The sequence below is a fragment of the Pteronotus mesoamericanus genome, unplaced genomic scaffold (genome assembly GCF_021234165.1).
Source record: "Pteronotus mesoamericanus isolate MK-2021 breed Mesoamerican mustached bat unplaced genomic scaffold, CSHL_Meso_final contig_78, whole genome shotgun sequence".
In the NCBI taxonomy this organism is placed as follows: domain Eukaryota; kingdom Metazoa; phylum Chordata; class Mammalia; order Chiroptera; family Mormoopidae; genus Pteronotus; species Pteronotus mesoamericanus.
This window is the reverse complement of record NW_026555258.1, coordinates 17667943-17688839: the sequence shown is the minus strand read 5'-3', so window position 1 is coordinate 17688839 and position 20897 is coordinate 17667943. Positions and strand designations below refer to the sequence as shown.

Here is a 20897-nt window from a genome sequence, read left to right as displayed (position 1 = left end):
ACCTTTAAAAATCATTAAGACAGCAAATTTTATGTTTATCACATAACACTAACATTTTTAAAAAAGCATTTGTGAATCTGCTGTTATCAGCTGGCTGGGAGATGGACAACTCTGGTTTTCAGAGCTTTTTATCCTACAAACGTGGCACAGTCTGAGGGGCTGGCCTTTCTAGCTCAATGCAGCTTCCTTGGGAACTCTTCAAGGCTCCCTGCCTCACAAGAGGCAGGTGTGCAGGGCCTGGGAGAGACCGGCAGCTGCAGTGCACATCCTCACGGCAGGTGTGGAAGGAGCCTGTCGAGACAGCTCCAGTCCTGCGTCTCCGTGAAGCTGGGCAGGGAGCCTGTGCCTCAGAATTCTTAGAGCTGTCACCCGCCCCACCCCTGGCTTCAAGAAGGAACGGGTTTACACAGAGCTTCCCTTCCCGGCGGTGGGGGGAAGGGCAAACAAACCATTCCTTCTCAGCTAGCTGTAGTCCTGTTGCTCGCTCTAGTTTGGCTGAAGACTCTTCTAGATGAGAAAGTTGTAAATGGGGATGCTTCCTATGACAGGCTGAATAATGGCCCTTAAAAAATATCTACGTCCCAGTTCCTGGAACCTGTGAATGTTAACTTACACAGCCATGGAGACTTTTGCACATGTGATTAAATTAGGGATCTTGCAATGGAGAGAGTGTCCTGGATTCTCTGAATAAGTCCTAAATGTAATCGCAACTGTCCTTAAAAGAGAAAGGCAGAAGGAGGTCTACACAGAAGAGAGAAGACCATGTGAGATTTGAGGAGAGATTAGAAGACGCTGCGCTGAGGACTTTGGTAGTGGAGGAAGCTGCCTGCAAACTGAGGGATGCAGCTTTAGGGCTGCAAAGGACAAGGGGCTGTTCCCTGGAATCTCTGGAAGGAGTGACACCTTGATTTCATCCTAGTGCAAATGATTTCAGACTTTTGACCTCCAGAACTGTGAGAGAATAAATATGTGTTAAGCCACCAAATTTATGGTCATTTGTTATATAGCAGCCATAGGAAAGTAATATACCCTCCATGGTGGGCTGGGTGGCCCAGGCTATCCTTCATCTCAGCAGGCTTCGGAGTCACCGGGGAGACTGGATGCTGAGTCCAGAGGCACTTAAGGGCGCCCTGCATTCCTTGGGTCTCTCTACTGGAATGTGAGGGAGCAGAAGTCCGGGGGGTGCAGCCTGGGAGGCTCCTGCAGGGAGGGAGAGCAGCAGCATAGTCCTGGCTCCCTGAGAACTGGGAAACAGGCCACACGAACCCTGAGGAGCTGCCTGCTGGCTGCCCAACAGCCCAGGATGGGAAGGATCATGTCCAGGAGCAAAGAAAACACTTAGGGTCCTGGTGGTGGCAGAGCCAATGCATAGAGATGTTTCAGGCAGGGAGGAACTTGGGCTTTGACCACCATTCTTAGGAAGAACAGGGCCCAGAACCAAAACTCCCAGCCTCTGAAAGGGATAAAGCCCCAGGGTTGAAGGTAATACACGACTGCTTACATGTAACCCTTCTCAGCACCTTCCCTGGTGCCACGCTGAGAGCCGTTGCTGGGTCCCTGCAGGGCCTGGGAGCCCCACATCTCAACCTTGATAGAGCTGCCGGCGGGTGAGCAGGCCATGTGCTCAGTGAGTGCTCACATGGTTCTCCTCATGGGCTCTTCTGAGTAACTTCATTCCTTTTCTCCCCTCATCGTTGTGAATCTTTCCCTCATGGATGTCATTTTTTATCTTTTCATGACTATCTCTCCATGAGCTGCCTCAAAGCCTGTGTGTGAAGGCAGGTAAATAAACAAATGGTCAATTTTAAAAAAACAACACCCTTCAGAGAAAGAATATGTCAAGGACATTCCCCTCCCCTAGCCTCACCTCACCTTCACTGAGAACCTATGGGATGAAGAAGAATTCAGCTAGATAATGTGTTCCTGTTCTCTATCAATGCTTAGCAGACTACCCTCACATTTAGCAGTTTAAAACAACCATTTTATTTCGCTCGAGATCTTGTGAGACAAGAATTCGGGAAGGACTTGGCTGGACAGTTCTAGCTGGGAGCTGCTCATACAATTTCACTGAGGGAAATTGGTCCACTGAGGCCAAAGTCACCTGAAGGCTCGACTGGGCTGGACCTCAAAGATCATTTCATTTACCTGGTGGGCATTTGTGCTGGCTGGGAGTTAATCAGATGGCTAATCGCAGCACTTGCCCATCGTTTGTCCTTGTGGCTTGGGCTTCCTAACAAAATGGTGGCCTCCAAAAATTCATTTTTTTTTTTTAACTTGGTAGTTCAGAGCTCTGAAAGTGAGAGACCTACATTACCTTTTAAAAAATTACCTTACTGAGCCCTGGCTGGTGTGGCTCTGTGGATTGAGTGCTGGCCTGTGAACCAAGAGGCCACCGGTTCAATTCCCAGTCCAGGCACATGCCTGGGTTGCAGGCCAGGTCCCCTAGTTGGGGGCAGGCCAAAGGCAACAGATCTGTGTATCTTTTACACATTGCTGTTTCTCTTCCTCTCTATCTCCCTCCCTTCCTCTCTCTCTAAGAGAACATAAATAAAATATTTTAAAAATAAAAAATAATAACTATCGAGATATAATTCACATACCATAAATTTCACCCTTTTAAACTGTCCAGTTTTAGTATAGTCACAGAGTTGTGTAGCCATCACCACTATCTACAGTAGCTCCCCCTTATTCATAGGGAATATGTTCTGAGACCCCAATGGATGCCTGAAACCATGGAGAGTACTGAACCCTATGTATATTGCACTACGTTTTTCCTATATCTACATACTTTTTCACATAAAGGAAGCACATTGCGGCTTCTCTTTGGCATACCTGAGTTGCCAGCATCACTACTCTTGTGCTTTGGGGCCTTTATGAAGTAAAATAAGGGTGACTTGAACTGAAGCACTGAAATACCACAGAAGGAGATCTGATAGCTGAGAAGGCTAATGACCAGATCGGCCTGATGTTTGGGAAGCGCGTACAGTGTGGAAATGTTACAGGAGAAACCTGGTTCTTCTTGCTGGCACAGTAAAGAATTACAGATCCGAAAGGCTATTAGCATGGGAGCAGGGCTTATTAGTGAAACGTTCTCCTCCGTGAGAACGGCCCTTGCCGAGGTCGGGGAGAAAGCCACAGGTTCAGGGCACGGCAAGGTAAGGGCGGCCAGAGGCGAGGGCAAGGGTGGCCAGAGCAGGGTTGGCAAGAGCCCCAGGTCCTTTGTTCTGAGGATTTATATAGTTGGCAGGATGGGGGTGAAGATGTTACATATTGATTGACAGGTAAAGGGGGTACCAGCTTTTGGGGGTGGGGGTGGGGAGTGACTGTTCAAACTTAGGTATGTGTGGTGGTCTGTTAGCCCAAATCCTTATCTTGCTCCAGACCCCATTTTTTCATCTTGTTGTAAAACAGATACGTGACAGGAGGCAGTTAATTAAAGTTGGGGCAATTACAAGTTATTTATGGGCTCTTTCTATAACCATTACGGACTCCCTCGTAAAACAGAGAGTGACCAGAGGTAGGCAACTAACCAAAGTCATTTTATGGGCTTCCTTTTTGGGCACTGTGGACCCCCTCCTCTTCCTCTTCCAGACCTTGGGATGAATATAGTTTCAAGGCGTTCTTTCCCAGATAGTGGAAATGATATATAAAATTTCAAGGACTTCCTTCCTCCCCCATTAGCATGGTGTTTCTTGTGATGCTGGAACACCTGACAACTATCAGACCCGGCTCAGCACTGCTGAGTTAGTGGGTGAGACATGTCTCCCTCCTCCTCCCGGCCTGGATTTACTGCTCATCCTACCTCAGTGCTAAAAGGCATTTCCTGGCAACCAGGACTCTAGACACTGGCCAGCAACAGCGGTGCACTCTTAGAGTTCTTCCTATGCTATCTCCTGCCTCAGAAATGTTGGATAAAAGGATGATTCCTGTCCCAGATGGGAAGGAAAAGGGTGGAGCGAGATTTCATCATACTACTCAGAACAGCACGTAATTTACTTTTGAAAAAAGTTGTTTACTTTTTGAATTTTCTATTTAACATTTTCACACCACAGTTGACCACAGGTAACTGAAAGCGTGGAAAGCAAAACTGCAAATGAGAGGCTACTATAATTTCAAAACATTTCCATCACTCAAAAATAAACCCCATATTCATTCTTCCCTCCCCTCAGCTCCTGGCAACCAGTGGTCTATTTTCTGCCTCTGTCATTTTGCCTATTTGGGACATTTTTTATACATGCAATCATGTAATGTGTGGCCTTGTGTGGCTGGCTCCTTTCATTTAGCGTAATGTTTTCAGGGTTTGAACATGTTGTAACACTGTATCAATACTTCATTCCTTTTTTTCCCTTTCCCCCCAACATCTTGGGGTATGGGGGAAGGGCAGCCCTGCTTTCTCTTGTGCTTCTCCTGAAATTGTTTTCTCACTCCTGCAAATCCCCCAAAAGCTGCCACAACTCTCATGAAAAACAAAACCATCCCTTCTCAGAGGCTGCTCCTGTTTCCGACACACCCTTCCTCTGAAGCAATGAAGCAGAAAGCATCTGCCCCCTGGGATCGATTAATTCCTATAACAAATGCTTATGGATGTCTGCTTTGTGATGTGAACTATTTTGGGGACTGGGGGTGCCTTCCTCAGCAAAAAACACAGAGTTCCTCTTCTTCTTGAACTTCCATTCGAATGGCAAGAAAGGAATAATAAATAACCAGATTAAACAATATGCTATGAGGTGATAGGTACTATGGAAAAACACCAAAGCAGAGTAGGCAGGACGAGGAAAACAAAGGGGATTGCAATTTTAAACAGGGTGGTCAGGGGAGACCTCACCAACACAGCGACATTTGGGAAAGAAAAGGAAAAATGCAGGGAGAAAAACATACATTAAAAACCCTTTGGTGGCTTTTCTTTGCCCTCCAAATAAATTCCTGACTTTGAACATGCCCTTAACCACTTGGCCATTCTGGCTCCTTGTTTGAGGAGTTGAATTTAAGATCCAGTGGATCTGTAATCCTGTGGATTCGATCCCCACCTCTGTCAGAGGCTGCCCTGCCCTGGCCTGTGGGTGGTTCATAGCCTGGCTCTTGCTTTCTCTAGCTTCACCAGCACAAAGTCTGCTATATACATGTTATGCTCTGCCTCCGCACTCTGACCAAACTCAACGGTGCACACACTCCCCATGCCACATACAGCAACATAATGCTACTCATATGTTAATAACGAAGAGAACCTGGGAGGCCAGCTGAATGGAGCTACACGGAAAACATGCAAAAAGCCATTAAGTGTTCGACTTATCTGTAACTACAGATCAATGGCACATAAAGGAGCAGTTAGAAGTCATCCATTCTGGAAACCCTTCACTGCGGCCCAGAGAGGGATAGTGGCATCTTGGGCGGGGGGGGGGGGGGGGTCACACAGTCTTATTTGTACATCAAGGCCAGATATTCTGCAGGAATAACATTTCATACATGTGGTCTTTCCACGAGACCTCAAGTTCCTTTACTGAACGCCTAGAAGGAGAAGTGACTGTTTGGATTTCCCCTCCACCGACTACCCATGAATAAGCTGAGTGCCCCAGTTAAAGGGCCCCTTGCTCATCTCTGCGACACCCAACACCCAAGGCAGCGCCTTCTCTCCTGCCTGTGGAGTTGGTAGGGAGCAGGGCTCCAGGTGCGTAATGGAGGGACAAGGGCCAACTCTCCATTGTTCCTGGGGAATAAATCAAAATATACAACCCAGAAAGAACCTCTTGCCATGGACTGAGGCTTGGCTGGCTGCGGTGTGATTGCAGGAGCAGGAATTCTGTGGTTGGCACCCGGTTCTCTGCTTGGGAGCCGGAGGAGGGGAGGCTCTGGAGGCTCAGAAAGAACAGGGGCACTTTAGAACTTTAGGGCTAAGTGTTAAAACCATAACACACTTGAGGAAGTTAGAACTAAGTGTGAAGTTCATCAGATTGTGACAAAGCCAACAAAAACAGTCAAAGGAAGAAAGCTGTATTGGAAATCTTTTAATCAGAGATGGGGAGATTGCGGGGTACACAGGAGCCTGCTTATGTGAAGGTCAAGTCTTCTCACTTCTACTTCCCAGGTAGGGCCCAGAGAGTGAAAAATTACATCCAAATCACCAAATCCCTCTCAAGCTCTTGGGTCCTGGATGCTTCAAGAAACCCGTGACCCTTCTTCCCTTTGCTTCCGCTGCGCCTCCGTCCCAGACCTCCTCACAGTGCCCAAGCCCCGTAGCCTTTCCCCAGAACTTCCCCAGCCTCTGACTTCCTTCTAACTCCCACCAGCTTTCAGACTGAGACTCTCAGGATCCCTGTAACCTTGAGCAAGTGGCCTGATATTTTGCAGTTGCTTTCCTCTCTCCAGATGAAAGTATTTGCTTCTAATGAAGACAACAGCTACCATTTATTGAGTCAGATGGTTTCATGTCCTCGTCTCCCAGTCACAGACAAGCTGCTCAATTCTCATCCAGAGCAAGGAAGAGACAGTATTTCAGGAAAATCTAATTAAGAATGTGACATTGCTTTATAAGATCTCTCTTGACAATTTATGTTTATCAGTGGTATTCATCCAAACTCATTTTTACTTCTGATCTAAATTATTTTTTTCAATTACTTTTTTGGTCTGCACGTAATTTTAACAAACAATCCTCCTCCCTGTGTAGAAGTGAATGAACACAGTGCCCAAAAAAGCCCTCAAACCAGAAGAGCCTCATTTTGCTCTTGGAAAAAAGGAAACAGGTTTCCTGCTCCTCTTCTACACAAGAGATGAACAAATTTCCGCGCCACCTCCTCCACCAGAAGTAACACAAAAATGTTATTTCTGACCTTGGAATGTGCAGCTTATGATGGGGTGATTCAAGTCACCTAGGAAGGGCAACTGTGGAACTGTTATGCAGGTACCCTTCTTTGGATGTTTGTTTTTAAAATCAACTCTTGAGAGTTGTCCCTGATAGTGTACAAAGGCTCTGAAATCCAAATAATCCCTGCTATTCTGTCTCATGATCTAGGCTCAGAGGAGGCATTGGGATTGTCTGGCGCAAGAGGAACAGCAGCGGCCCTGTGAGGCGGACCTCAATAACTCAAGGCTTGTCAATCGTCCGGGCTGTCCAGTTTTCTTTTTCTGCAAAGCCGACAATCCATGCTTGGTGACCCTCTCCGTGCTTGAAAGATTTGATTTCAGAACAAAAGCTAGCAGCCTCTTCCCTTAGCAGGTGAATCAGTAATCGCCCAGCAGTTTCTGCCGAGGTTCCCTGAAGGAGCCCCAGGTGCCCCCTGGCCTTGCTGATGGCAGCCATCTTGGCAATGGTCAGCAGATTATGAGTGACAAAGGCCCTTCATTGCTGTTTTGTAAGGTTCTGAGAGTGTCCTAGATGCTACAGCCTGTGATATCGGTGGCTTCATGGACATTACATGTGTGTATTAACCCAGAAGCAGTTCTGTTTAGGGCAGTTATATCGAACAGGCTTCCTGAGAGGCCAGTTCCACCTCTTCTCTGGAGACCACTATCTTTATTTCATTCCATCTTTCAGGATTATCCAGCCATTGGTGGGCATTGACAGCAACTTGGGCTCCTAAGGGTTTGGTTAACACCAGCACGTCCCCACCAACTGCATTGTCAGGCACTACGAATTCATCGGGCTGACACATCACAGTGGCAACCCCACCCACGATAATCTGCGGGTTTACCACAGTTTGTCCACCCGTCACCGCAGTCCCTCCTTCCTCCGCAGCACCCTGAAGGCCTTTGATCATGAGTGGGGTTATCTTTTCTAGTTGCTCTTCAGTCATAGTCTGGCTGGTGCTGAGTAGCGTTAACATGCCACATTCAGTAATGTCCAAGGACATAGATAGAGGTCATGACATCAGCACAACGGCCCAAGCTCATGCACCCCGTCATGCAGGGATCTACCACCAAGGGTAAGAGAAGACCATGCTGTGTGCACAGCAGCCGCCTCTGTGCCTCATGGGTATGACGCAGGAGTCCATCCCAATGTCCCAGGCTGGCAACGTTGGGCTGGGTTCCACCCTTACCCGCAGGCCAGCCAAGCCCTGGCCCAGCCGGGAGCTGGGGCAGCGTCTCCTATGGGCCTTGCGGCCTCAGCCTATCAGCCACCGCCAGCTCAGGCTGAGGCCCAATGCCTGGGGCTCAACAGGCCGGTAGCTCCGGGAGCCAGGACCCAGAGACAAGCCAACAGGACACACCAAACCTGCTGCTATGGTTGCCTGCCTGTGGGTGCCTGTCGCTGGGATTCCTGCCATCAGCCTTTCTGGCAGGGAAATCCTTTCTATTTCCTACTCCAGTTAATGCCGATTAATGGGGTAACAGATTATTACCCCAGAGATTCTCCCTGGCCTGACTTGTGCCACCAGACTCAAGACACGCTGCGCCGTCCTGACTTCCCTGTGTCCTAAGAACTTAACACACAAGTCTTCTTTTAAGACTTTCAATCCCCCTATGACATAGATTCTGTTCTTTTCATTTTACTGACCAGGACACTGAGGCTGAACTGTAAAGCCGGGAGCCTGAGGTCTCACAGCCAGCGCTTGCTGGTTTAGGATCTGAACTGAGGTCACTCATGCCCCAGGCTCAAGGTCTGCTAGTTCTGTGTCTGGTAAGGCTTCTCTGAAGAGCCTCTTTCCTTATAGGACGACTGGCAAAGGTTTACTAAATAAATAAATTTTAAAATTAAATACTGTTAGAAGTCCCTCATTCCCCAGAAACACCCCGTTTTCGAAACTGGATGAAATGGACAGACAATACATAAAAATAGAAATACCAATAAGAAAAAGTGTACTACCCTTGCAATCAAACAAATACAAATTAAAATTACAACTGTGTAGCTTTCTGCTAATCAGATTTTTTAAAATGGCTACATTCAAAGCTTGGGAGATAACTGCTTTACTTTACTCGTAATTTATTGCTATTATCACCACAGGATGGGCTTTTCCATTTTCAACTCAACATGAGTTAAGCTTCGCACAATTTATTGCAAGGAGCCATAAATATTTTATGATAATTGCGGAGGCAAGTCAAGTGCAAAACAGTAAGGCGCCAAACGGAACGCAGGATGCAGCCCCGCAGTGCCGCTCGGCCGGGTAACGGGGGCTTCGCGGTGGGTGCGGGCCAGAGGGTGCGCCCCAAGCCGCCCCGAGCGGACCGCTCTGGGGACCACAACTCCCAGGCGCCCGCGCGTCCGCCTCGCCCCGACCACGTGACTACCGGGCTCCGGTCGCGGTCGCGGAGGTGGCTGGACCGACTCGGAACCTGGAGACCCGAGCGGGCAGACGCTCACCGTAAAGGTGAGTCTGGGCGCCGCGGAGAGAAGCGGACGCCGGTTAGGCGGCCGTGACGGGGCCCCGCCAGCAGCAGCTCCCGGCCCCGCGAAGTGCCGGCCGCCCCTGCCGGAGGGCTGGAGAAGGGGGTGTGTTGGAAGCATTGTCAACAGCGAAAACAGGGTGGGGAGAGGCGGGAGTTAGGGCTGGAGGTGGCTGTGAGATTTTTTTATTTCTCCCTCCTGCTGGGTCGGCAGTCTGGCTGGCCGAGCAATTATTGAACACCTGCTGTAGAGCTGCGGAGGGTGGGGGCGCAGTGGGCGAAGAAAAGCGAGTCCGGTAACCACCCCCCGCCTTCCAGGGCGCAGAGCCTTGGGGAAACTCCGGGGAGGTTTCTAGAAAAAGGAGGGAAGCCCGATGCATGTCAGCTCGCTACCGGACGCGCACACCCTGGGGCAACTTCCCTGTCTTGGCAAGTTCGTAGTTTGATTTTTCGGGGGACGAGGCGGGGACAACAACCAGACCCAGCTACTTTACATCCTCCCTACACTTGGGTCAGAAATAGTGTTACAGATAAATTGTTTTTCTCAGTGGAGTTCACCTGGACTGCTAAGAATCACAGCTTGCAAGACTCTTTGGTTTTTGAAAAAATCATGTTATTTTCTTCCTCCATGAAGAATGTTGTGAATTTAAGATAGAGGAAGACAGTACAGGTCATTTAGTCAGAAGCCCTCAGCCACCTGCTGCCGGTCCTCTAAAAGGGAACAAATAGACGGGCACAAATGCCTCAGCCAGTCTCAGGCAGGACAGCGACCTTAATCTCTCCTGAACTCTTTGGCTTACAAATAAGGGAGTTTTTCCTCAAAGTGTAAGTAACCACCACCCCTTGCCCCCAAACGAGAAAATAAAGAGGAAAAATCCCCTGCTTGCTTTCTCCTAGCACAGCCCGTCCCCACTCAGGGCGGGACCCTGAATACACCGCAGATAAAAGTTAAACTCAGCTTCTGGAGGCTGAGATTTAATGGGAAAGATTAGGGCCCTGCCCCTTGGTATCTGACCACAGAGCCTTTGAATTGAACACTGGAGCCCCTACGCAGAGCCTGCTGATTTGAAGCTTTTTTTTCCAGCCAAAAGGCCAGAGTAGGTGAGGCTTAGTGTCCCCTGAGCTCCTCACTCCCAGGTGAAGTAGAACCAGGTCCTCTGGGTGGGCACTTCCAGCTTGTATCACACTGGACTGTCTGTCTTCCTCTGAGTGCCTCCTGCTCTTCCTGCTTCAGAAGATGTCCTATCCACCTAACTCCCTGGCTGGGTTAGGCAGCAACACCTGGCCCCCACCCCCTGCCGAAGTCCTCCCCTGTGGCTCCCTCCCGGGAACTACATGCACTCTGTTGTAAAGACCTGTTCGCTGCCCTCTCCCCTAATACATAGGTCCCTAGCCTTTTTGGCACGAGGGACCGGTTTCGTGAAAGATTTTCCACGGAGGAGTGGAGCGGGTGGAGGATGGGGGAGACAGGAAGAGGAGCTCAGGTGGTAATTGGAGAGCATCCACAGGTGGGAGGAGGGACGTTGGGGGCCCCTCCCTAATAGACCAGTAGCTTCATGAGGGCCAAGCAGTTGCCTCACTCATCTCTCTATCTCCACCATCTGCACCTCTAGCAAAACAAAAATGTTTGTTGGTTGAATTAATTTGCTGTTTTGTGGGTATTCAGGTCTACAGTAGGTGGCGTGGGGCACCTGAGATAGCTGGCCCAGGCCCAAGGATGATAGAAGGAACCCAGTTAGGGAACCTTGATGATTAATTAGCCATTGAGGACATTCCAGTCATGCCAACTGCTAGATCAAGTGGACTCAGAGAAGGGGTCATGCGGCCACACCCTCCTCTGCCCCCACTGCAGAGGCTGCGCCAGGGGCTTCTGCTGACCCCTCGGCAGAGATGGTGCTGGGGCTCCTGCTAAGCTGACTGAGTGCTGCTCCAGCATAAATGGGGTTTCACAGGATTATTTGTACCTGTTTGTTTTTGAACATTTTGCCATGTCAACAAGTATTTTTTTATTTTTGAAATCTTAACAAGGGGTATCACTGCATAGGACTTCAAATTAGTTTTACTTTTTTTTTGGTACTGCTTCAGCTTTTTTTACATTGAATAAGTACCACTTTCATATTAGGGGGATAAAAAGCTAGTTTTATTTTTAGATTCTTCAACCTTATTTTTAAAAGACTGCCTAGGTTTCCATTTTCTTCCTTTCTTTCAACATCTCAGGTTAAGTTTATTAATCACTTTTAGAGGAGATAAAGAATTTATGAATTTTTTTTAAAATTATTAAAAAATTTTTGTTGTTCAAGCACTGTTGTCTCCACTTCCCCCCACCAGCCTCCCCCGCCCCACCCATCCCTACCTCCCACCTTCATTCCACCCCCCTTTGGCTTTGTCCATGGGTCCTTTATACATGTTCCTTGATGACTCTTCCCCTCCATTTTCTTCTTATGAGGTCTTGAGCAAATCCCTTTCCCTCTTGGAACTCATTTTCCCCACCTGGAGTTGGGGAAACTGCAGAGGGGCTGGAGTTGGACCAGATCAGTGGCTTTCACACTGCGTTTCGGCAGAACTCAGACCTCTCTCCCTTCTGCACCCAGAGTCCTGTGTTTTATAGAGTGGGCTTACAAGGAAGATTTTATTTGCCAGTGTTCCCTGGAAAAAAGCTGTAAACAAGGGAACTAAAAACTCCCTGAGAAAATAAATAAAATAGATTTTATAAGTTCTCAAAGGGAACTAAAAACTCCCTGAGAAAATAAATAAAATAGATTTTATAAGTTCTCGTCCCAAGAAAAACTATTGTAACTGCATGATGTGGTGAAGGATGTTAACTAGAACTCATATTGTGATTATTTTGCAATACATACATCCATCAAATCATTGTGTATACCTGAAAATACTGTAATGAGATATGTTGATTATATCTCAATTTTAAAAACAACTTTCTGAAGATACTTCCAGCTCTGACGTTTGAGGGTTCTAATATTTGACCCCTGCCTTAGAAGGCAATGGCCCAACTCCGCCAGGGTCTCCTTCATGGGATGAACACTGGCAGCGTTTGCAGAGCTGCTGCTTCTGGCCGAGGTCTTTAGTGACGAGAGGGGACCTTCTCTTCCTTGAGAGGGTGAACTGAATTGATCCATTTGGCTTAGTTGCCAAACACAGCCACGAAGCCTGATGTGGCCATTTAGAATGGCCATCCAGTTCCTATCCCATAGCACAGTCAGCACAGTGTCCTGGAATGCACCTGGTTTGGCATCCAGCTAGACCCAGGTTTGAATCCCGGCTCTGCCAACTTAATAGCCTTGTGAACTTCAGCAAATTAACTTTTCTGACCTTCATTTTCCCATTTTTCCTTTCTGTGAGATGGACCTAATTGTCCCTGCCACATAGAACACTGTTGTGAAATGAGATGGTGTATGAAAAGCCCTTGATGCCACCTAGGACAACAGGTGGACCAGGCGCTCTTTGAGGAGAGCAATCAGAGGAGCATTGCATGTTCATTGCTTCTACCATCATTGTTTTGATGTGGAGAACAGACTGAGGACAGGCCCCCGGGCCCTTCCATGATACCCACCACTGAAGCAGAATCGCGTGGCCCTGGGAGTGAGAAGAGGCAGTTGTCCTCAGCCTAGCGTTTCCCCGACCCCCTGGATTTGGAGGGTGTGGAAGGGACAGCTCAGCCTGGTCTGAGAGCAGTGTGGCCTGGCTGGCCCAGTGAGGATGGGCACCCCCACATCTCACCTTCCGCCTGGAGCAGGGCTAGCTCAGAGCTCTGCTGCTGACCAACTGCAGGGCCTGAGGCAAGTAAGCCCCTGCCCTGTCTGGCCACACTTGGCCCTGATTACCACTACGGGCCCTTCTAGCATGTAGGTCCGGTGACGCCATTTTTCTGGGTCTTTTAGAAGGGGATGCTTGAGAGCAGTAGGGACCACAGCTTCCACTGCCCTAAGCCCCCTGTGATGCAGACTCCCTTCTCTTTCAGATGCATTTCATCTTCTCAGATAAGGCGGTGCTCCTGTTTGATTTCTGGAGCGTCCACAGTCCTGCAGGTAAGAATTGGGAAGCCCGGGCTCTCTTTAGTGGCATACTCTGTGGACATTCAAGTGAGCCTGACTCCTCTTGCATAAATGTTGAGTGGGCCCTTTGCAGCCACTGCTCTTCAGCTTGCAAAGGGGCCCCTTATCTCGCTGATCCTCACGAAGGCTCCGAAAGAGGCCAGGGGTGCAGCTTTCCCCTGTGTTACAGGGAAGGAACTGAAGCCCACAAAGGGGAAGGACTTACCCAGGGTCACACTCCGAGTGAGGAATAAACGTCCGAGCCAGAGCTGGATGAGGCCTTCTGTTGCCTCTAGCCTCTCCCATGTCCAGGGGTCACTGTCCAGCATCAGCTCAGAAGCCCAGAGCAGCTGCTGCAGCCTTGGACCTGAAATGAGACACCAATTTGAAAGAGAAGGGTACTCCTTTGACTTGAAAAGGCAGGGTTATGTTTCAGTGTAAATAACTGAATCTTAACAATAGGCTGGAAACAGCCCAAATGCCCGTCATTGCAGATGCTGATCAGATAAATCACGGTTGTCCCTGAACTGAGTTACCATTGCAGTAACCTATTGCAGAGTAAACCTAGTGGCTTTCCACACCAGCAGTCGTTTATTATCCTTCTCAAGGCTCTGAGTGGACTGGGCTCAGCTAAGTGGTCCTCACTCAAAGTCTCCCAAGCAGGAATAGTCAGTGGCTGGAACTGGAGTCGCCTCGAAGACTTCCTCACTCTCACGTCTACTAACGGATACTGGTTGTCAGCTAGAACCTTAGTGGGGGGTGTTGTCCTAACATCTGTGTGTGGTGTCTCCTATGGCCTGTGTTTCTTTGTGTCAGGGTGGCTGGCTTCCAAGAGCAAGTGAGTGTCCCAGGAGAACAAGGGAGAAGTGCATGGGATTTTTAAGACCTAGCCTTGGGGGTCACCGGGCATCACTTCCACCTTTATTGGCTGGGGCAGTCACAAGTCTTTTCAGGTTAAAAGGGAGGGAACACGAACCCCATCACTTCATGGCAGGAGTGTTGACTGTAAAAAAAGCATATAGGGTGGGATGTGGTGAAGTGGCCGTCTTTGGAAAATACAATCTATCACAGATGCCACGAAGCGACAGAAATAAGGTAGATGTGTGGGAACTAAGGGGAACCTGTTTGGCTGAGGTTAGATACAGAAGAGTATGCACAAATAGGATGCTGCTATTCAGACAAATAAAGTAAGTATGTGGAACACAGGGTTTATTCTTGTATTATTTTCCATATGAACAACTGTAAACCGACCTTTGTCCCATCTTGTATATGGTGTATTATCCCTAGAAGGCTATGCAGGGAATTGCTAGCAGAGGCTGCTCTGGGGAGGGGAACTGCAGCTTGGGAGACTGGCCTTATGGTATTTTGCTGTGTATAATACACACTCTTTTTGCCCAAATTTTTGAGGGCGAAATATGGATGCACATTATACATGAGTATAATGATTACATACCATGGGTATAATAATGGGCCTAATAATCCCATATATAATGAGCACAAAAACACGGGTGCGCATTATACATGGCAAAATAGAGTACTTTCCACTGCATATAATTCTGCACTGTTTGAACCAATAGCACATGTGTGCAATTACTTGTAACTTTATGTTTAAAAAACCTGCCCCTTTTGCAGATGATTTCCTCCTGGGAGCCCAATAAAATACTACAGCTGGACCATTTACTATCCCTCCATTTGTATTGGGCTGGCCAAAAAGTCCATTTAGTTTTTTCTGTAGGATGGCTCTAGTAGTGCTTAGTTGTCTTTAATTTCATTCAAAACAATTTTATTAGATTGTATTATGACAGCTGTCATATCAGCGTGTATTAAAAAAACTTGTCAAAATTGGTGACTTTTTGTGCAGCCGTTTTAATATTGAAGATGAAAGAAAATACACATCACTTAGTGTATTATGCTTTATTATTTCAAGAAAGGTAAAATGCTACGGAAATGCAAAAAAAAGATTTGTGTGGTGCATGGAGAAGGTGCTGTGACAGATCGAACGGGTCAAATGGGGTTTGCAGTTTCTTGGTACTATTGCCATTTTGGCCAAATAATTCTTTTTTGTGGGGCTGTCTTATGTGTCGGAAGATGTTTAGCAGCACCCCTGGCCTCTACCCACTAGAAGCCAACAGCGGGAGATAGCTGACATACTGAAAATATCCAAATCAATAAAGTTATTGGTGAAAATGAAAAATGCGTCTTTTATTTTATGGAAAAAACCATATGGACTTTTTGGCCAACCCAATACGACAGAAGTAGCAATTAGCAGTTATTTTTACACAGCAGTTCTAGTAAGCACTTAACATTTTTGGGTAAAATGTTTTTTTCCCCTTTATTATGAAACTAATAGACATATTAAACTTTGAAAAATTAGGTGAGAAGAAAATAAAAATCTCCTGTATCCAAACTTGCTGAGATAATTATGATTCCTTTTCTGTTTATATATTTGTAAACAGGACCTTGCTCTTCCCTTAACAAGCAGTCCCCACAGATTTGTGCCACCTGCTGGTGGCGCAGCTGGGGCCCGTGGTGTTTGGCTGCTTCGCCCTTGGCCCTGGTTTTTCCAGGCAGCTGCTCTTCCTAGTCTCAGAGCCACACTACAGTGGCCCAGCCCTGCCTAGAAAGGGCTGGTCGGGGAAGAGAGTGCAGTGCAGAACTTTGAGCCCAGAGCTGGGGGTAGGGAGCGGTAAAGAGCTGCGAGAGAGGGAGGTGGAATGGATTCAGAGGGAATGGGTAGAGGCACCTTCTGGCACCTGACAAGGTCCCCTGCGAGGCTGCCAGAAGGGGAGCACTGCTTGCCTTGCTAGGTCTCTGCAACTCAGCGTCCTTTGACAGGCATGGCCCTTTCGGTGCTGGTGATCCTGCTCCTGGCTGTGTTGTACGAAAGCATCAAGTTTGGCAAAGTCTGGCTGCTCTACCGGGCTCTGGTGAACATGTCCCCCTCCCGCAGCGAGTTTGAGGCAACACACCAGGATTCTTCAAGCTCAGAGTCACCCCCAGTCAGCAGACCCCGCCTCAGGTAACAGGCGGGGGGTGGGGGGTGGGGGGTGGGGAGTGGGGTATGGGCATACTCAGTCACCTGGAGAGGTAGGCTGGGCCCAGAGGGCATTAACCCCATGACACAGAAAGGAGACCGAGGCCTCAGGAAGGACCAGGGCTTGTCAGAGTGCTTACAGTTAGGAAGTAGTGAGGTGAGCTAGAGCTCAGGTCTCCTGATGCCCAGGTCAGAGCTCGCTCTAGGAACAGCCACTTGGGAGGCTCCAATCTTCAGAACTCTGGTGCAGGCCTCAGTCTAGCAACAGGGGTGTCCCTCCAGTCCTCCCCTCAATCTCTTTAGGCTTCAGCAGGTCACTAAGGCTTCCAAACCCAGGACAGGATCTGCAGCTGGCCCTACACAAGGGGAAAGAATTGCTCTCAGCAGTGTATCCACGCTGGTGTCCTTACTTCCCTTCCCATTCTGATATGGCAACCATCTGGGGTCCCGATTCTGCCCTCTCCCCAACTCCAGCTGTGTGTGTTGAGCCTGCCTACTCCTCACATGGGGGTCTTGCATAGTCACCACCATCCTACAAGGGAGGTATTCTTATTCCTGTTTTACTGATGAGGAAATTTTAAGACATTCGTTGCTGAGACACAGAACTAGGAGTTCATCTGTCACTGAAGTGCATGTTCTTTTTTTTTTTTTTTTTTTTCTCAACAGCCTGTTTCATTTATTATATTATGAGCATTTCCCAACTTAATACATTGTCTTTGAACATTACTACTAATAACCACATAGGAATTCAGGGGTGGACACACCACCATTTATCTAACTATCCCCTCCACTTTGGCACACATGTAATGTTTCATGCATTTACCCTTCTCAGCCCAACATGGATGGAAACCAGCCTCTGTCCCTGACAACAGTTGACAACCGTGAACCATATTTGTCCTAAACATATTGTCATACATAGTGCATTTCTCATAGTAAATGTTCCTATGGCTGTTATTTGCTTTCCTCTAAAATCACCGGTCAGTGGTTATTTCTACAGTGTTTTCATAAACAGAGGAAAAGCAATGATGTTAAAACAGCATATACTGGATTATTTTAAGATTCAAAATCTGAGACCATATTATTTAAAATGGGACACAAATTCTGCAGTAGTCTTAGCAACCAATTTAAAAGTATGTATGATGTTTGGAGAAATTTTTATTTTTTATTTATTTATTTATTTATTTATTTTTTAAATTTATTTACTTTTTAAATACATTTGTCTCTGCCTCCCCCCCACCACTTTCCCTTGCCCTCTCCCTCCTTCCCTCCCTCAGCTCTTCCCCTTTGGTTTTGTCCATGAGTCCTGGCTATATGTTCCTTGACTTTCCCCTTCCCTTCCCTTCCCCTGCGCCCCCCCCCCGCTTCCCTCTTGTCTCTGTTGATTTCTTTTCCTTTCAGTGTTGCTGGTCATATTTTCCTTGCATCTTTGCATTGTTGGTTAGGTTCCGCTTATAGGTGAGATCATACGATATTTGTCTTTCGCCCCCTGGCTTATTTTGCTTAGCATGATGCTCTCCAGTTCCATCCATGCTGTCGCGAAGTGTAGTAGTTCTTTTTTTCTTTCTGCTGCGTAGTATTCCAGTGTATATGTACCATAATTTTTTGATCCAGTCATCTACTGATGGGCATTTAGGTTGTGAAGTGCATGTTCTTTCCATTGTAATACTGCCTCCCACAGTCGATTCAGGGGTGGAAAAAGTCTGCCTTACTGATCATTTTTTATTCTCTCTCAGACATCTTTTTCCCTTTTTGCCTAGGATGCCAGGAAGCTCACAGCTGAGTAGAGAAGTGATTGTCCTAGGCTCCTTGTATCAGCTCCTCTCCCCTATCAGTGGTTTCTGATATGTCTCTTTAAAAAGAAGCTGGTTTTGTAACTCAGCTGCTCTTCCTACTCTGAACACTAACTCTTAGTTTTCAGCTTATTATCTAATATTAACTTGCCTCTCCTTTTTCTCTAGGTGGTTTTTGTCTCAGTTTGGCCAGTCTCTAATCCATGTTGTGCAGGTGGTCATTGGCTACTTCATAATGCTGGCTGTTATGTCCTACAACGCCTGGATTTTCCTTGGTGTGGTCCTGGGCGCGGCCATGGGCTACTACCTAACCTACCCACTTCTCAGCATAAATTAGCTGGCAAGGACTGTGCAGGCACTGAGCGCTGGAGAAAGCAGGGCCCCCCCTTCCAGTCATTGCACTTCCAGGCCCAAGTCTCCTTTTTCTTCGGATGGATGCTCCTCGCCTCAGTCCCAGCTCCTAGAAATTTTCAGCTGAAGCCAGCCCTTGCTCCCTGGAGTTCAGAGGCCACTGCAGCGACGTCTCCTCAGACAGCCCAGGGCCAGTCTTGTGACTTAGAAGGCTGCTGTGACTAGTGGGAGAATGGAGAGAACAGAACCCAGAGGCAGGCTTGCTCCGCTTATGACTTAGCTGTGACTCAAAACTAGGAATTTCCAAAGATCTCCAAGACAGGGAGATGGGTTCCGCTGAAGGGCTCGGAACCTGGACCCCCTGTGCTCTTCTGATTTGTGCCTTACCTCAAGGAGCATCTTCCATTGGACTTCCTGATCTCATCTGTCTTTGTGGGGGAGAGACCAAGCTGGCTCCTTTCTCTCGTCCTCTGCCTTTGGAACATGTGAAGATTGTCTCTTCTATGGATCATGCTGACAAACTAAGATTTTTCACTTTTCCCCCACCGAACTCCTGGTTGGCTATTTTGCACATTGACACAAAAACAAAAATTTTAATTAAACTATTTCATTTTATTCATGATGGATGGCATTTGCTGGGACTGGTTTCCTTTTCTTGGGGGAAGAGTGAGTGGCAGTAGAGTGAAGGCAGAGAAGCAGGACTATCACCGAGACTCCCGTGGATGGAGAGCGCCCTTCCCGGCAGCCTGCACTGCCTGCAGGAGGAGGAGTCCAGGCTTCAGGTGTGTGGGAGCTCTCCTGGCCTTAATGTCCCTTTTATCCTGGTCCTTCTTTTATGCAGAACAGAGACCTGAACTGAATGGTACTTAATTTTTTAATTTATTACTTGCTGTTCATCCGTAACAACGATTCATTCACTTAAAATACAGGGAAAGCCGTGACGGGGAGGCAGGGGATGACTGAAGAAGCAACAGGCAGTCAAACCAAAACATTACATTTGTAGAGAGAGAGGGGACTCTCCAGATATTTGAACCTTTTCACTTCACAGGAAAGGAAACAAAAGACCCAGGGAGGAAGAAACCACTGCTGTGTACTGTAACATCTACACTCAAGTACCTCATAGGCTAGATGAAAGATGGTCTTACGCTTTTGGAATTGAAAAGGAAATACATTTTAATAAATATGTATTTTTAAATAGTGTGTGACCCGTCTTCCGTTTCTTCCCAAACAGCAAGCACACGTAACACAGCAACTGCAGGAGCTGCATGGGTGAGCGCAGCTGGCAGTGCTGGGCGTAGGGCTGTCCAGGGACTGAGTCTGGTCCATCTGCTGTGGGTACAGCTCTGCTTAGGGGAACACCAGCCCTGAAGCCCTGTGCTCACGGGCAGGCACCTACAATGCCAGCCTACTCAACAGTCATTCTTTTGTTCATATAACAAACAGTGACTGGGCACCATGAGAAAAATAACTGTCACGGACGACAAATAACTATGTTGGCATGATTTTAAGCCCCTATCTTTCCCTGAAGGCAGAGGCAAAAATATATCAAAACCATGATTTAATTTACAATAAGTAACTGTAGCACTGTATAGTATGTGATGCCTTCAGTACACTCTCCACACTTGCAGGAAATTAAAAAACTGCCAAGTGTCACAGCAGGTCTAAGCCTGCAAATGTCCATCCAGTGTTGCTGATGGAGCCTCAAGCATGTTTTTATGTCCTTACCAGCTCCTCCCTCCTCAGGTGTTCTGCAACCTGTTCAGCTTGATACAGTTGTATCTTTATGTAATACATTTAAGGCTTTTTATAGAATAGAGGGCTTTAAAAAAAACAATTGTGTTCTGGAGAGACTAATTACATGGTTAAGACTCAGTAGGCATTTCAACACAAACTTTTTAAATAAACACCTGTATAGTGCTTAGCATTTCCAGGCAGTGTTCTCAGCACGATATAATGACTCATTTACTCCTCACAAGGTAGAAACTTTCTGTTCTTGTCTTAGAGATGAAGAAGCTGAGGCACAGGGAAGTTAGATAAAGTCACCCTGTAAGTGGCAGAGCCAGACTCCCTCTCTAGATAACAGTGTCTTCTGCAAGGGTTGCTGGATAAAGTGCTCGATGACAGTGCCTATTTGTTACACTAGAGTTTCGTAAATGGTAGGTCTTGCTGCCTCCCAGCCCCACGCAGGGGAGACATGATCAAATCTGTCGTCATAGAGGATGATGTCAGGCAGATAGAGTGGAATTCGGGTTTCTATCTTACAAACATTTAAAACCAGGGACATTTTTACTAAAATTACTCTATTTTTTGAAGGCTGATTGCATGGTCTTTGGAAGATCTTTCAACAAGTAAAAGTAT

At 47.4% G+C, this 20897-nt stretch overlaps 1 protein-coding gene and 1 pseudogene across 1 annotated transcript; one reads left to right on the top strand and one right to left on the bottom strand.

Annotated features, from left to right (window-relative positions):
• Nucleotides 1-6995: 6995 nt before the first annotated feature.
• Nucleotides 6996-8000, bottom strand: LOC129079638 (selenide, water dikinase 2-like; annotated as a pseudogene).
• Nucleotides 8001-9234: 1234 nt separating this feature from the next.
• SLC31A2 (solute carrier family 31 member 2) lies at nucleotides 9235-19814 on the top strand. Its single transcript, XM_054584512.1, has 4 exons — nucleotides 9235-9299; nucleotides 13292-13358; nucleotides 16200-16383; nucleotides 18357-19814. The coding sequence occupies exons 2-4, from the start codon at nucleotides 13292-13294 to the stop codon at nucleotides 18523-18525; spliced, it is 420 nt and encodes a 139-aa protein (XP_054440487.1). The 5' UTR covers nucleotides 9235-9299; the 3' UTR covers nucleotides 18526-19814.
• The last annotated feature ends 1083 nt before the right edge of the window (nucleotides 19815-20897 follow it).